This window comes from Anomalospiza imberbis, chromosome 3, assembly GCF_031753505.1.
Source record: "Anomalospiza imberbis isolate Cuckoo-Finch-1a 21T00152 chromosome 3, ASM3175350v1, whole genome shotgun sequence".
NCBI lineage: Eukaryota > Metazoa > Chordata > Aves > Passeriformes > Viduidae > Anomalospiza > Anomalospiza imberbis.
The window spans coordinates 3081406-3097596 of record NC_089683.1 but is presented as its reverse complement, the minus strand read 5'-3'; the positions used below and the strand labels follow the sequence as shown (position 1 = coordinate 3097596).

At 41.9% G+C, this 16191-nt stretch overlaps 2 protein-coding genes across 3 annotated transcripts in view; both read right to left on the bottom strand.

The window, feature by feature from the left end:
- Positions 1-16191, bottom strand: part of LOC137470132 (serine protease 55-like) — a 371058-nt gene that overhangs the window by 106662 nt on the left and 248205 nt on the right. The gene's annotated exons all lie outside the window — the stretch shown is intronic.
- Positions 1-16191, bottom strand: part of MSRA (methionine sulfoxide reductase A) — a 227574-nt gene that overhangs the window by 88308 nt on the left and 123075 nt on the right. For both annotated transcript variants that reach the window (XM_068183173.1, XM_068183174.1), the window contains exon 4: positions 6991-7095. In XM_068183173.1, the coding sequence (XP_068039274.1) occupies positions 6991-7095 (105 nt within the window). The remainder of the gene's footprint in view (positions 1-6990; positions 7096-16191) is intronic.

Genomic DNA, 16191 nt, shown 5'->3' with positions numbered 1-16191 from the left:
CCCAGCAATGTCTGTACAACTGATTTAATTAGCATCCTCCTTACTGTATCCTCCGAGTCATTAATGAAAATATTGAGGAGTATTGGACCAAGAATGGCTCCCTGAGGGGCTGGTAATTCTATTTTGAATATGTTTAATATGCCTGATGACAATAGATTTTTATATTTCTACTGGTTTTTGTTACACCTTGTAATAATGCTGAGACCATCAAGGCTCTTAATAACGTTTGAAATACACTACAAAAGTGCTTTAATCTGAGACTCACAAATCTCACTCAAATTATAAAGGGAAGCGAGTTACAAAAATGTAAAGGCAAAGCATAAAAATGGCTATATTTTACAGGGAGAGATTATTTTTTTCTCTTTAATCTCCAAATGGAGTTCCAGGCCTGTAGCAGAATACCAAATGTTGGTTTATGGTGGCTGCAGCATTTTTTATGTGTACAGCTGTTCTTCCACTGGTATAAGTAGACACATCTGCTCATTAGCAACACAATGTCATTTCTAGTGTCTAATTTTAATTATTTGCAGATGATAGATTCCTTATGCAATGTCTAAAAAAAGTACAGGCCTTCAAAGCTGGGGAGAAATAAATATCCCCTCTGCAATCAAACTGGGTCAGCACAACGAAAAGCAGATATTAATCTGGAGAATTCCTGTATCAGCACCAAGGCTAAATGCCAACGTGTTTGGAAGGTCACAGGGAGGAGAAATGGCTCCTACATTTCTTCTTTATCATGGATACACAAGACATATGGACTGAGAGATGTTCTGAACAAGTCTGGCAGGTGATGAGTTTGTTGTAGGACAGATGGTCCTCAACTGCTGGAAAAACATCAGCCCTGCTTACATTTCCTGCACAAACACGGGCAAGATAAGGACTTGTCCCTGACAGGAAAGGGGGAATGAGATGCCTTACAATGACTTTGGTTCTCTGGGTATGCACAATGGATCGACAAGGCTAGAGAGGAAATTCCAGCGGCCCCTGAGCAGCAGTGGCCACAGGTTTGTCCTTCACCCTGTGGTCAGAGTGACCAAAACTGTGGAGTGCTGGCTTCTTCTCTGCCACTAACTCAAAAATCCAAACATAAAGACAGAAGGAATGAAAAATGATGGGATTTGAGGACAACAGGCACTCACCACAAAGAATTGTAGCTGTACCCGAGTTGTTTCCTGTGGGCTGGGAATGACTGGGCTGGGAATGAACTTTTGAGGAATTTGGGGAGCAGAACTACCCAAACAAGCATCTGGTTTGGACAGTGCTCAGGAAAGAACAGACCTGAAGGAGGCAAGTGGATTTTTCATTTCTCCCTAACATGTTTCCACAGAATCACAGAATGGTTTGGGTTCAACAGGACCTTAAAGATTATCTTGTTCCATCTCCTGCCATGGATAGGGACACCTTCCACTAGACCAGGCTACTCGAAAAAGAAAATAGTTTTGTTGTCTGCTTGACTTTTGTACAGACCATGAACGCAAGGAGCCTTTCTTTAAAGTCACCTTGAACTGGCTGAAATCCCTTATAGATTAAGGGCTTCACTCACACACAGGTCAGGAGAATTTCAAGATTAAAGCCCTTTAAAGGACTCACATTTGCACATTTTGCCAAACACTCTTCTCCGGTATCAGATTGATTTTTCCAAAGGTCTGGAGAAATAGTTTCTGACACACCACAAAGAGCAGCCAAACTTCCTGATCTGATCCAATATGACACATTCCTCCCTAACCAGGATCACAGCGGGGTTTGGAATTGGCTCAGGCACTGCAGGTCAGTGCTGATGCCAGAAGGGTGATCCCACCAGCATTCTTGCTCCCGGCAATTTAAATCCTGGCTGGAAACCACGTTTCGCTTCCATTCATGCAGGGTTAATTTTCAGCCTGAGCAGAGAACTTTGTGATTGCCAGAGACAACACAAATAGAGAGCTTGAATCTGGCTGAAAGGTCGGGGAGAGAGGAGAAAATCATCCTTTCTCCTAACAGGGAAGTCAAATATTACTTTACAGAAATTGTGACACTACAGAAGAGGCAGAAAACTGATGAGCTGAAAGTCCAAGTCCCTCTGTATAGGCAGCAAGGAGGTGCCAGCAGGACCATGGTCAGGGTGTAACTTTAAAGAGACAGTCGGGCTTACACTCTAAAAAAGTCTGGAAAGCTCTGAGGGTGGCCCCATTAAAAAACCAGGCAATACAAGCTTTGCCCTACACCTCTGAAAACATTAAAAAATAAAATTATCTACAAAGATTTTTTTTTGCAGTATTTTTGGCATATCCCATTCATCCCTCTTTTCTGTATCAATGACAGAGAAACAACATCTCGTGCACTACAGAGCCATCCAGAGCAATCCTCTTATAGATCAGATCATCCCTGGGAGAGCAGGAATGCTGAACAGGGCACTGGAGGCTGAGCAGAGATGACAGCCATATGCCACTTGGCAGAAGTCAGGGGGTTGGTTGTTGCTTTTTCAGTCTCCCAATTCTAATGAATTATAAAATAGAGCCTAAATTAACAGTCAGGAGGACTTTGTCAGGGCCCCACACTTTGGAGATGCTCATTGGGGAGGATCTCTTTCAACCATTTGATTTGATCAAAGGTTCCTGCTTTTCAATTGACTTCTGTGCACTCCAGAGCTTCCCTAAACAAGAGCCAGGCTCCTTCCCAGGGAAAACTTGTATACCAGTGAGGTGTCAGTCTCTTCTAAAGGACAACTGCTTGGAAAGCAGGAGTTTTTGAATATTAATACACTCATACAATGATGAATGATAGCACAGGCAGACTGTACTCTTCAGCAACTTGGTACCAACTAAGCCAATACTGAAAGGTCTTAATCTGCCACAGAATGTACACTTTTGATGTTTAATGACATCACAACAATGAGACAAGTCCATTATCTGTGCTGGGGGTAGAGAGGTGAAGTGGTGTTACTCCAAATTCTGGAAAAAGCTCAAACACACTGAGCTTTTGTATTTTTCAATGAGAGCTGTACTCAAAAAGTTCAGCACTTGCTGTTTGACACACTGGATTCACCCAAAGATTGCGCTGAATTTCATGAACAAGAAATCTTCACATTTACCTTCTTAGTCAAAATCTTCTCCTTGGCAGACTGAATCCTGCATTCCCACAAGGCTGCCTGAATAAAACTCATTGTGTGCACACAGCTCAACCACAAAGGAGAAAAACATTGCAGGTCAGAGAGGTAATTCTCACTTTCAGTGTCTTTACATAAAGCCACATTTCCCACAGCCAGCTAAAAAGATGGAATAGGTACAAATCAAGACAAAGAAACAATCCCAACTTAGAGACCTTCTACCATCGCTACCTTAGAAAACAGAAATTTGACACTGGGACCTGTGGTTCAGGTTTTTCTCAAATCAAGAAATATGAATGAGGTGTGAAGAGCTTTGCAAAATTCTTTGACTGAGATTAGAACAGCAATATCACAGAATCACAGAATCATTTGCGTTGAAAGAGAACTCCAAGACTTCCAAGATTGAGTCCAATCTGCACCTTGTCACCAGCCCAGAGCACTAAGTGCTATGTCCAGTTCCAGTGTTCCATGGGCTCTTCCAGGGATGGGGACTCCAACAGGAAGCGGACAGTCCCTTCCAAAGTTTGACAGCCCCTTCCATGAAGAAATTCCTCCTGGTGTCCAACCTCCCCACGTGCAGTATTAAGGAACCACAAAAATACCCAGATAAAGCAACCCGTGCAATGCTGGGGTGTGCAAAGTCTTCTGAGAACAATTCCATCTTTTCCAGGGGTAAAGTGATGCTCTCACTTTTGGCAAATTATTAAGGAAGAACCATGTGGAAATTCTATTGATCCAAGCTTAGATGAAGGTTTGGGAGCATTTCCATCAAGCACTGCCATGCCACACAGATGCCTGACACAGTTGTGAAGGACTCGGGTGCCCACGGCTCGGTGTCACATGGAGACAGGAGCTCATTCCCAGAAGGAATTCAGTCACATTAGCATGGCCTCCTGCCTGGGCTAATTAGGTGATGCTTCCCAGCTGCCAGAAATCCAAGAGTGAATCATACATCTGCCACATCCAGCCTTCTTCCGAAAGCACAGACTGGAACGGTGCTGAACTTCAGTTGTATGAGGATACAAAGACATAATGTCATGATTTTACTTTGGTTTAGAGCCAGAAAGAATCATAAATTCAGCTGATGAGTTTATCTGACCTGTTATCACAACTACTACACTTCATCCACATATCAGTGTGCCCAGATAATGAACTTCAGTCATCCTAAAGCCCTGAAGTCCTTCAGGAGCTTCCCTGTACTCAGTAGGCCACAGGCTGAGTCCAACCACTGCCAAAGTCAAGACTACAGACACGGCAAAAGATTGACTAGGTGGGTGTTGTCCAAATTATTTCAGCAGAAATCCATTTCTCATACCTGGAGATGAAGAATCATAAATTCCTGAACATCAGTTCCCAGCTCTGGCAATCAGGATGAATCCAAACATATGAGTAAGACACATGGACCAGTTGTCCTGATGTATTAAAACAACCAGCCCAAAAGAGTCATGGAAACCCAGAATGGTTTGGGTTGGAAGGGATCTTAAAAACCATCTCACTCCACACCCTGCCATGGGCAGGGACACCTTCCACTATCCCAGACTACTCCAAGCCCTGTCCAGCCTGGCCTTGGACACTTCCAAGGATCCAGAGGCAGCCACAGCTTCTCTGGACACCCTGTGCCAAGGCCTCAGCACCCTCAGAGCCAATAATTCATTGCCAATATCCCATCTAAACCTACTCCCTTTCAGTTTGAAGCCATTCTTCTTTTCCTGTCACTCCAGGCCCTTGTAAATAATCCTCTCCATCTTCCCTGTAGGCTCCCTGTAGGAACCTGAAGGCCTCAATGATTTTGCCCTAAGAATTCTCTTCTCCAGGCTGAAAGAAAGAAACCACCCTTTGGTGATGGCCAATTTCTGATAATCCAAAGAAAAAAAGAGCAAGAAAATTATCTAAAACCAAAAACTAGTACGACAGGAAGAAAAACTCTTTCATAAACTCTACAAGGAAACCAGGAAGGCCCAGCAGTGTGATTTGAGGGTGGAGATTGTCTTAGAATCACACAATCCTGGAATGGTTTCAAAGACACCTTAAAGATCACCTTGTTCCAACCCCCTGCCATAGGAAGGGGTCTTTCTCAATGCACAGCTCCAAGTTTTTCAGGAATTGTACAGGTGAATTACCCTGAACACAGCTCTAAAGGAGGGGGTTGGAAAGGGAGGCTCATAAATCAACAGCATGGGCCACTGCATTCGACAGATTCACAGGATTCCTTCTCCTGACTGGAATCAAGGCCCTCTTTTAAAATGATGGATTATCCCATCTGAAAGACTTGAAAGATTGTTGATGGAAAAAGACTCCAACGTTTAATTACACTGAGGGGTGTGAAGCTGCTTCATTCCACAGTGGAGCTTTCCAAACTCCAGCTCCCAGCTACTGCAGCTTGTTCCGGTTTATCAGGGTCAAGTGCTCAACCTGTCACAAGGTACCTGCAAGGTTGATGATCATGTAATCACAGAATATCCTGAGTTGGAAGAGACCTAGCAGGATCATTGATCCAATTCCTTGGGGTCTCCTAGGACACCCCAACAATCCCACCCTGTCCCTGAGAGCATTGTCCAAACGCTCCTGGAGCTCTGGCAGCCCCAGGGCCATGACCACTCCCTGGGGAGCTGTTCCAGTGCCCAGCCACCCTCTAAAAGAAGAACATTTTCCTGATATCCAACCCACTCCCTGCATGACATGGTGCTCTCCCTCTTTGATGCATTTATTCCCAGCACTGGGGCAGTTTTCTGGGCTCTATATCCTTTTTTTTTGTCCCTCTTCAAATCCCCAGCAATATTTCCACAGATCCCTGGGATGGCAACAGAGGAACTGCACAAAATGTTCTGATTTCCTGGCCCTGCAGACAGAAAATTCCTGACTCAAGCCCTTTCTATAGAGGCAGAAGTTGCAATAACCACTCTGGGCTCAGTGGAAGACACTTATCCACAATAGTCCCTGGATCTCTCTTTGAGTTTCTCTTTCCCGGGATGGTATCACATTTTGGAGGTATCATCTGCAATTTTTTTGTTCCCAGATGTGGTAACAAGTGGCATAATCACGATGGCTGTTCAAATATTGAAATGAGTTACTTGTGTGCAGTGTTTCTGGGAAATGGGAGAAGAGATGAGGTTTATTGGAACTCTATAAACATGCAAAATGTTTTCTGCACACAGTTTCCCATTTCTGTTTGCACAGATGTGGGTCGTGTCAGCACAAAACCTCTGCCAAGAAGGATAAATTAAATCCAAAGGCTTGGATAAGGTAGATAAGTTGAATGATCCACTGGTGCCTCTGCATAGCATCTCTAACCCCTTTTTGCTCCCTTTTTCTAATCACAAAATATACTCAGTACTGTTGAGAAATGTAAAATCCCAAGTTGTGGTGAAGGATAAAGGGCCTGGATAGAAATAAAATAAAATAAAGTGAAATAAAATAAAGCAAAATAAAATAAAATTAAAAAATAAAATAAGGTAAAGTAAAATTAAATTTAATTAAATTAAATTTTAAAAACCAAAATAAAGCAAAATAAAACAAAATAAAATAGCATATAAAATATAAGGTAAAGTTAAATAGAATAGAATAATATAAATTTTGAAGATGCAAAGAAATACACTCTAATTGAAGAGACAAAAGAAATTACAGAATAAATTGTCATAATCAAAGCTGAAGAGAATTTTCCATTGTCTCCCGTGCCACTCTGTGGGAATTTTCCCAGCCCAGGCAGCTGTAGGGGAGGAGGGGCACTCAGAGCTTCTGTGCTCCCATTCTCCCTCTCCCTCTCTTTCTCTGTCAATAAATGTCTGCAATCATATTCCTGAGCTCCAGTGTGATTTCAAGGTTCATCTCTTCCATGCAGCTCAAACACTAATTATCCCAGCTGTAATTAGTAAGATAATTAAATACTGGCTCGCTCATCACTCTACCTTGTGTCGGGTCATGATTCTCCCAGAAGACCTTGAGCAGTTGCTCAAAGCTGATGTTTTGTGGCTCGAACACCACCCGGACAGCCTCGGTGTGCCCAGTTCTGCCTGCAAATTCAAAACAAAATCAGATTTTAGCAGTGACAATTAGCCAGAGCACACTCAGGGTTTTGTCTCTGCAATTCCAAGCACAGTCCTTTGGTTTTGTTTCATGTTTTCCTAAAAATACTCTGATTTAGCATCATTTATACCTGATCTTTTTTTGCACAATATTATATATTTATGTCAACTCTACTAAATCTGTTTGTTCGGACAGGGCCATCGTGAAATAAACTATGCAGAGACACAAGAAGAGAAAACAATTATGTTAATACAGCAGTTTGTTAGCTTAAAGGAGAAAAAAATTAATAATTCTAACAAATATATAACTGAAAACCAGCAAAATATTTTAAATATTCTAAATAGAGCATTAAAATATGAAAGCTTTTATGTCTAAGCTGTCTTGACTGGGTTTTGTTTCCATGGAGATATGGATAATATAATTGATTAGGAAATAATTATCATTACTATAAATTATCAATAATATTTATGATGATAAAAACAAATGTCAAAGGTGTGTTTACACAAGATCATACAAATAATTCCAAACTGTTTCACAATATCCAACAGTCTCAAAAGTGTCAGAGAAAGTCTGGCAGAACTTCAAATTTTATGATAGCAGAAATACAAGCAGATGTTACAGCACTTACAAAAACATTGTTTCTATTTTTCAGTTACACGTTGGATAATTTTTTTCATTTCTGATGTGTTTATGACTCACAATATTATTCAAAGACCCAAGATCTGAAGGATCTGGCCACATAATTAATTTAAATTTTAATTAATAGGATAGTGATGAGTCCTCAGACTTCTCAGGTGAGAGTCCACTGCACAAAGTGCATTTTATGTTTTATATATGTTTTATATTTTATTTTTTAAGAATTAGATATTTTTGTTTTCATTACCTATTCATGAATGGAGGAAAAAATCCCATCCTTCAATAAAATCATAAGAAGTAAATATCAAAAGAATAAACTGGATCTGCCTTTTGGTGAGGACATATTAAGCTCCTTGATCACATTAGGGAGGTTTTTATTTCATTTACACCAGCACAAACTCCAGATTTATTCCACTGATTTCAACAGAATCAAGGAATTCCACACAGGGTGAATCTGGCCCAGTGATGGCTCCTGAATGAGCTGACCCCAACAAGAAAAATCAGACTGTGAGTAACAGAGGAGGGTTCAGTAGAGGCATGAGGAGAAATTTGAATTAAAAAAAAAAAAAAAGAGAGAAATAAAAAGGATGCTGGGAAATATTAAAGAGCCACTATGGGGCAAAGTGTGACAGCATTTTATCAGTTAACGGAGCAGCTGAAACGAAACCTAAACGAGGCATAGAGGGCTGGGCCAGCTGATAAAAGGGAATTGAAAGACTGGGATTAAATTTAGTCTGGAATGCAGAGGAGTAAAGGAGGACACATCTGAGATACCTGTAGTCTAGATCTGATAAAATCAAATTGCACCCTATCTCAACGTAGCAAAGATCTGCTCAGTGAGATGAAAAGAGAATATCCAGGTTTCCTGGGAGCTGGAGTGAAGCCAGGTCCCCCTGTCCTGCAGGATGTCCCCAGCTGTGACCCAATTCCTCTCTGCCTTTTACAGTCCAGGGAAGCACCTCGTTACCTGAAGCCAAATTCGGACGGTGGGAAGCAGGAAGGATCATCCATTCAGCAGAATAAAAATACAAGTTAGAGATAATTGGCTTAATAATGAAGTGAAATGGTCTTCAGCAAGAACTGACAGCCAGCTTAGGTCAGGGATGTAATTTATTCCAGATTTTGTGGTTTAATGTGGTCCATCAGCAAAAATAATTCATTTTGGTAGTGCCCAAATTGGGACTTTTGCTGTAGCTTGAGGGAAAAAAGAAGACAGCACAACCAGTGCTGTGTCCAACTCACACAAGCCAACATCGTTCTCTTCAGTCATGCAGGCGCAGGGCGGGCCTGGCACGTCTCTGTGGGCGTGGCACAGCAATTTGGACAGCAAATGGGTGTGGCACATCTCTGTGGGCGGGGCAGAGCAATCTGAGCGGTAAACAGGGGTGTGGCACGTCTCTGTGGGTGTGGCACAGCAGTTTGCATTGCAAACAGGGGCGTGGAACTTCCCTGTGGGTGTGGCACAGCAATCTGAGCAGTAAACAGGGGTGTGGCACGTCTCTGTGGGTGTGGCACAGCAGTTTGCATTGCAAACAGGGGCGTGGAACTTCCCTGTGGGTGTGGCACAGCAATCTGAGCAGTAAACAGGGGTGTGGCACGTCTCTGTGGGTGTGGCACAGCAGTTTACGCGGCAGTTTGCATAGGCACAGTTGCAGGTTTTCTCCTACTAGTGGGGTTTTTAGTTTGTTGTTTGCTGTGTTTTTGTTGGTTGGTTGGTTTTGGGGTTTTTTGGGTTTTTTTGTTTTTTGTTTTTTTGGTAGTAATGGTTTTCACATGATCACAAATTCCAGTTAGTGAAAGTGTATGTAACCAAATGGAACCTCCAAAAAGGATGTGTCTGTCCAGACCCCCTCCTCTGCAGAGTGTTTGAGCTTATCAGTGGTACCAGGGAGCGTTCCAGAAGAAGCCTGCCTGCAGTGTGAACAGGAGAACAATCTCCTTTTGCTGGTGGCCAAGCTTAGGGAGAAAGTAGAAAGGCTAGGGAGTATTAGGGAAAGTGAAAGGGAAATAGATTGGTGGGGTTCTGCCCTTCCATCCTTGAGGGAGGCCCACCAGGAGTCAGAGGACTCCCATGCTTCCCACTGTCAAGCAATAGGAGGACACACCTGGTAGATGAAGGGGAGTGGAAATGGGTCCCTACTCGAGGAGGTAAGAAAAATTACCCCAACCCCCATTACCTACCCAGGTACCACTTCAGGATAGGGATGAGGCCCTGGATAAGGAAGGTCAGCCAGATGACACAGAAGAAAATCAACTGCCCAGTGAGCCTCCCAATTACACTTCATGTGTCGCACAGATCACCACCTCTGACGTCAAGAAGAAAAGAAGGGTAGTCGTAGTGGGTAAGTCCCTTCTGAGCGGAACAGAGGGCCCCATATGTCAACCAGGTCTGCTGCCTCCCTGGGGCCCGGGTACGGGATATCACTGAGAGACTTGCTGGGCTGATTCAGCCCTCTGCTACCCACTGCTGATACTCCAAGCTGGCAGTGATGAGATTGAAAAGAGGAGTGTCAGGGCAATTAAAAGGAACTTTAAGGCACTGGGTCAGGTGGTTGATAGGGCAGGAGCACAGGTAGTGTTCTGCTCAGTGCCTTTGGTGGCACAGAAAGACAATGAAAGAAATAGCAGAGCCCACATTATCAACAAGTGGTTCAAGGACTGGTGTCATCAGCAGAATTTTGGGTTCTTTGATCATGGGGCAGCCTTTCTGGCACCTGGCCTGCTGGAACTGGATGGGCTCCATCTCTCTGTTAAGGGCAGAAAGATTTTAGCTCAAGAACTGGCAGAACTTGTTGAGAGGGCTTTAAACTAGGTTTGAAGGGGGAAAGGGATGCAGCTGGTCTCTCTGGAAGTAGGCTCAAGGGTGGTAAGCCTGAGTTAGGGGTGAAATCAGTAACCCAGCAGTGGTGGAGTCACTATCCCTAGATGTGTTTAAAAAAAGATTGGATGTGGCACTTGGCACTGGTTTAGTTCAGGAGGTGGGGTATGGATTGGACTCAATGATCTTGAGGGTCTCTTCCAACCTAGTGATTCTGTGTGATATTGTGTGTGATTGTACAACTAAAATGAGATTAAAGAGTGGCTTCTGACTTCTGGATTTTTATTTTTTGTAAGCCAACATGAAGCTTTTGAAAGGTTTTTATCACTAAGGAGCAAATTACTGGTCTAAAATGAGCAGGTTTAGACCACAGGAAAGTTTCCTAAAGAACTTAAAAACAACACAGGCTTTACCTTTCCTCCCGACTGAAACAGCAATTGCACCTTGTCAACACTGCCTCCTCCTACTAATCCAGAAGTTCAAAGGACAAGCCTCCTTTTTTTTCCCAGAATAAGGAAACAATGGTACTCCTCTGAGAACTATAGCCTGTCCTCATGAAAAATATCCTCAGATGTATGGCTAAGAGACTGTTAGAATAGATTTTAAATCAATATTCACCCTCAGGGGAAATGAAAGGTAGCAATGCTGCTGGTCCTAGCAGATTCACCTCTCATTTTCCTCAAAGCCTTTCCACAATACAGTGGATTTTCTTTCTGCTGTGGCTATTCCTAATAACAATCTTGGCCTTGGTGAATTTTTGCATTAGGCTTGAGTCTGACTATGAAAACAGAATAATCCCATTTCATTTGTGTCTCACACACTTGGTAAATCCAATGCCAAAAGAACACAGCATCAACCCAGCTCACTACTCCTCTTTATGGTGAAAAAACAATTGAAATATTTCTAATCAAACCTTTTTTGTGAGAGTTCTTAAAATGGAGAGGCAGCAATCAAAGAGAAACAATAAGCCCTCTTGTTCTCCAAAAACCCGCGTGCCTTTAACATTCAACAGCCTGACACTGAGGAGCTGAAAGGATTTCAAATTATGTGAGTGGGAGATGTGATTCTCTCAGTGACATCCAGCTCTTCACCTTAGTGCCTCCTTCAGAATTCCTCCTGAAATGTCCACTTATATTGTCAGAGAGTCACAATGTCCTCAGTTCACCCACTGCTTTTAATTAGTGGATCTTTAACATCCCACAGCAAAAGTTTGGACATGTATGAACATTTCTGGAACCCTCAATGTCTGGATCACATTTTTAAAATAATTTATGGAATTATAAATATAATTCCATGTGCTGTTCACTGTGCAAACAGAAACCCTTTCTTTATCAGAGCCATTATCAGATTTCCAGTGCTGGCGCTCAGTTCCTTCAGCTCTGGAAGGGCTTTAACCATTGAAGAACCTCCCTGCAGATAGGAAGACTTTATTACACCAAGGCAGAGAGGGCTGAGTGCCAAGAGCAGATTGTCTGTTTATCCTGGATCCATTTCCCACTTAGAAAACACATCCTCTCCTGGAGGATTAACTCCAGCGAGCTCGTTCAGTGGGGATTCCAACCCTGGCAAAAACATCCCCACTAAGAGCAGGAGAAAAAGATGTCTGAGTGACACCTTTTCAATTCCTTTTCTTCCTAAGAGCATTTAGACTCTCACCTTCTTAATCATGTCCCAGGTGAGTGCCCAAACCGAGGGATTAGGGAAGAGAACTCATTCTTTTAAACTGGCTGGATCCAGGGAGCGTTTAATTATCTCCAGCAAAGTGGAGCAGCTTCCTAGGGCTGGCTGGAGAGCTCCTCACCTGGGAGTCTCCCAGCAGCCACGTGGGTTTCACCACCACCTGGCCCTCCCCCAGGTGAATTAAATTCCACAGTGCAAAAATTCCAAAACTACTCCCTCCTGCCTTGATTCTGCAATAAAAAAGGACACGGCTCTTTTGAGAAATAAGGTCCTGACTCCAGTAAATCACAGAATCCTACAATAGTTTGGGTTGGAAGGGAGCACAAAGATCATTTTGTTCCACTTACTCATACTCAGGCCTGTTTAACAGCTCTTCATTACAAGAATGGCCCAGAGTCTGAGGAACAACTTATCCATTACAGCTCCCGCTCCCAGTGTATTCCATAAGAGCACATACAACTTTTCACACATTTTCAAAGAGTTCTCAGAAAATAACTCCCTCTTTTCTCACCTCTTCCAGGAATCCCTGAACTGCCCCCTGTGCTTGTCACATCAGCAACACAACCTCTTTGGGATCCCAGAATGTTTTAGGTGGGAATGACCTTAAAGATCATCCCATCCCACCCCCCATGGGCAGGGACACCTTCCACTGTCCCAGGTTGCTCCAAGCCCTGTCCAGCCTGGCCTTGGACATTTCCAGGGATCCAGGGGCAGCCACAGCTTCTGAGGGAAACCTCTGCCAGGGCCAGGATGCCAATGTGGAATGTAAAGAAACACAACTAAACTTCAGCACTCACTGATTTGGGAGTTAAACCAAACTCTGTTATCCAAAGTCATGGCCCAAGTGAAAATGCAAAACACTATCCAAAAAATGGTCATGGGAAGGTCTTTTGAGCATCTATTTCTCCAAACCAGTCTTGGAATTTTTTATTAAGTCATATTATTGCTTCCAAAATTTCCAGCACCTTCCTATTCTTTAAATAAACAAACCAAACGTTCAGCACTAAAATACTGAGAGCCCACATTTTGTGTCCCCTTCCCTTAACATTTTTACCTTCACACCAATGAGGATAAAAAGAATGGAAATAATCCCAGATTCATAGATTTTTAGTAAGGGTCCATTAAAATATTTTTATTTGAATTCCTGCCCAACACTGAAAGAATTTCATGGGACAGACCCTTATTTTGTACTTCTACACTGGCACTAACATGTGGCTAATTTATTTTACCTCCTTCTTTGTATTTTAAACCACTTTAATGACTTTACCTGCGCTGAACTAGGAGATAATGCTTGGTTTATTAATTACTGTGAATTTCTGCTTTAGAAAATATCATTCTTTAACTTCTCAGTGTGATCCACACTCTTTTTTTTCAGTTTTATCAAAACATGTCAATCCTCTCCAGCAAGAAGTCAATTTATCACTATGGGCTGGCCAGTCCTGCAGTTCTAAATCAAAATAAATTGTCCATAAATTCTAGAAACTTCCCCAAACTTCTGCCTGGACCACAGAAAATCAAGTATTTTCTAATACCTACAGAAAGTAGCTCATACAGCAGCTACAGTGTGGTGCCTCTGCAGAGAAAATGTTATTAAATTTTCTTTATTTGGTTTATTAGAGGACAGGTGAATCACGCAGTAAATGAAAATTCATAAAAATAAGAAAAATTGCTGATAAAACAATGAACTGCTATTTCTGGTGCCTTCTAGAATCACTTCATTTTTTACCCCTTAAAATAAAACCGAGAGAATAAAATTAACAGTAGAATATGGGGTTGAACATGCTATTATTTTTACATTTTTCACAGAAGTGCTCATATTTTTCAGTAAACTACTTGAATGAAATTTAAAAATATTGGCAGCTTTCACAAAAAATACTGGGTTAAAAAAAAATCTGCCAAACAAAAGTACTAAATGAACCTGTTTCTTATTTGCAAGTATTTAAAATTTCTGTGGCAGAGCTGCAAAAACTTTCACTGTTGTTTGCTAAAATCCTGTCTGTTCTTTAGCAGCAAAATGGGTTTGATAAACAGAGGATTGATTGGTTTTGCTGAACAGAATATCTGGAAGCAAGACCACTGCTATAAACCCTTTTTATTTTATGAAATGTCTGTACATTGAACAGCCAATAAAAGGGAAAAAAATAAATTTTATAAACCTGTAGGAAAAAAAGGAGATGGCAAAACTTTCCTTGTACTTATTATAGGTTATGTTTTTATAGGCTGAATGTCCACACTACAAGCCCTTAAAAGGGGATTATTTTAGACTCCCTCTGGCCTGGTCCTGTGGACCAGATGCTGTTCCCAGTTGGAAACTGCTCCTAGAAAAGATATTCTGGTTTAATTTCAGCCAAGTGAAGGAAAAAATGTCTAAGATGGGCTTGTAATTAACACCATGGTCCTATGGAATACGAGGCCTTGTCAGCGAAACTCCATTTCATCCTCCCATGAAATTACAAGTCTGGCTGTAATAAATGTGGGATGTAATAGCATGGATGGAACTTAGGCTTTATTAATGCATTTGACTTATTGCTTCATGACTGATTAAAAAATTAACAGTCCCCCATATCGATAGTGCACATGTTAAGTGGATTAAGAATTGTCTAAATGACATCTCTAAGAAAAAAAATTGTCCAAAGGGAACAAGGCTTGAATGGCAGCATTTTTATCTGTCCTCTGCAGGGACTGCTACAGAGCCTGTTGCTCTTAAAGCCCTTCATCAGGAATTCCAAAGAAATATAAAGTCTCAATTTATAAATTCTGTGGATAGCTCAGATGAGGAGCTGATGGGATGGTCTTACAAAGCCATTTCTTGCTGCGCTGGGGCCACTCAATCAAAAATGTATTAAAGAAGTCAGAAGTAAAGTCTCTGCTGAAGGGAAAAAGGGACACACGCGGTACCTGCAAATGGGGAACAACCTTTGAGGTAAGGGCAAGGGTGGAAATAAACATGGAATCTCTTTGCCATACTGCAATAAAAGGAAATAGAGCCTGAATTGGGATGTCAAAGAGAAAAATGGATGTAGGAACAGCTCTGGTGAGATCAACCCTGGCACTAAGAAATCCTGGAAACTCGTTTCAGTGACAGACACCAAGTGTTGGATGAATTTACCCTTTCCAAAAGAAACCCCTGCAGGTTTTTAACTCAAGGAGATGAGCATGGCCTCAGGAAGGGGATGCAAAAGGGGCCTTTGAGAAAGCAGTAGAAAGGCAGATCAAGAGTTAGTGGTAGGGATGGAAACCAGGGAATTCCAAATGGAAAACAGCTTTTAGATATGGATATGGGAAATGGTGCCTGCTTAGCTGCACCACTGGATTTTGGGTTTCTCCTATAAAGCACTTCTCCATTTCCTGACATTTTCTAACCAAATCAGATGTTCTTCTGGGAGAGACACTTGAGTCAAATATCAGCTAAACCTAAAGGAAAAAGTGTTAGGTCTTGATAAAACAGTAACGCAATGAAACATAATGATCTATAATATAAAAAAGTCAAACTAAATAATGCAGGGAGCCCTTACCAGCCTTAAAGGCTGGGAATATATGAGTGAATTTTCCCCTTTTCCTTTGTTCATTTGGCTTTAATGAAGCTTTTCTATGCCAAACTCATCTGTGCAAAGGGTTGGGACTTTTGAGTTATCTTCTTTTCATCATGGCTGATGAGGAAGACTCTGACCCAACTGCAAGTTCTATATCATTTTTATATAGTGGAGATGAAATCTTTTAGCTATGGAGCTGGGAATAGAAAAAAATCCATATTCTCACATCAAAAAAAATTCTCATTTAAAGCCCAAATTTAACCCTTAACTGACATATCCAATGGATGGAGCCTTTACATTCCAATAAACTGCAATTCCTGGCAAGTGGGTTATGCAAGGGTACTTCCTGGAAGTTGGATGGGCTTGGAGCCCAGAGATGCTGTGGCTGCCTCTGGATCCTTGGAAGTGGCCAAAAT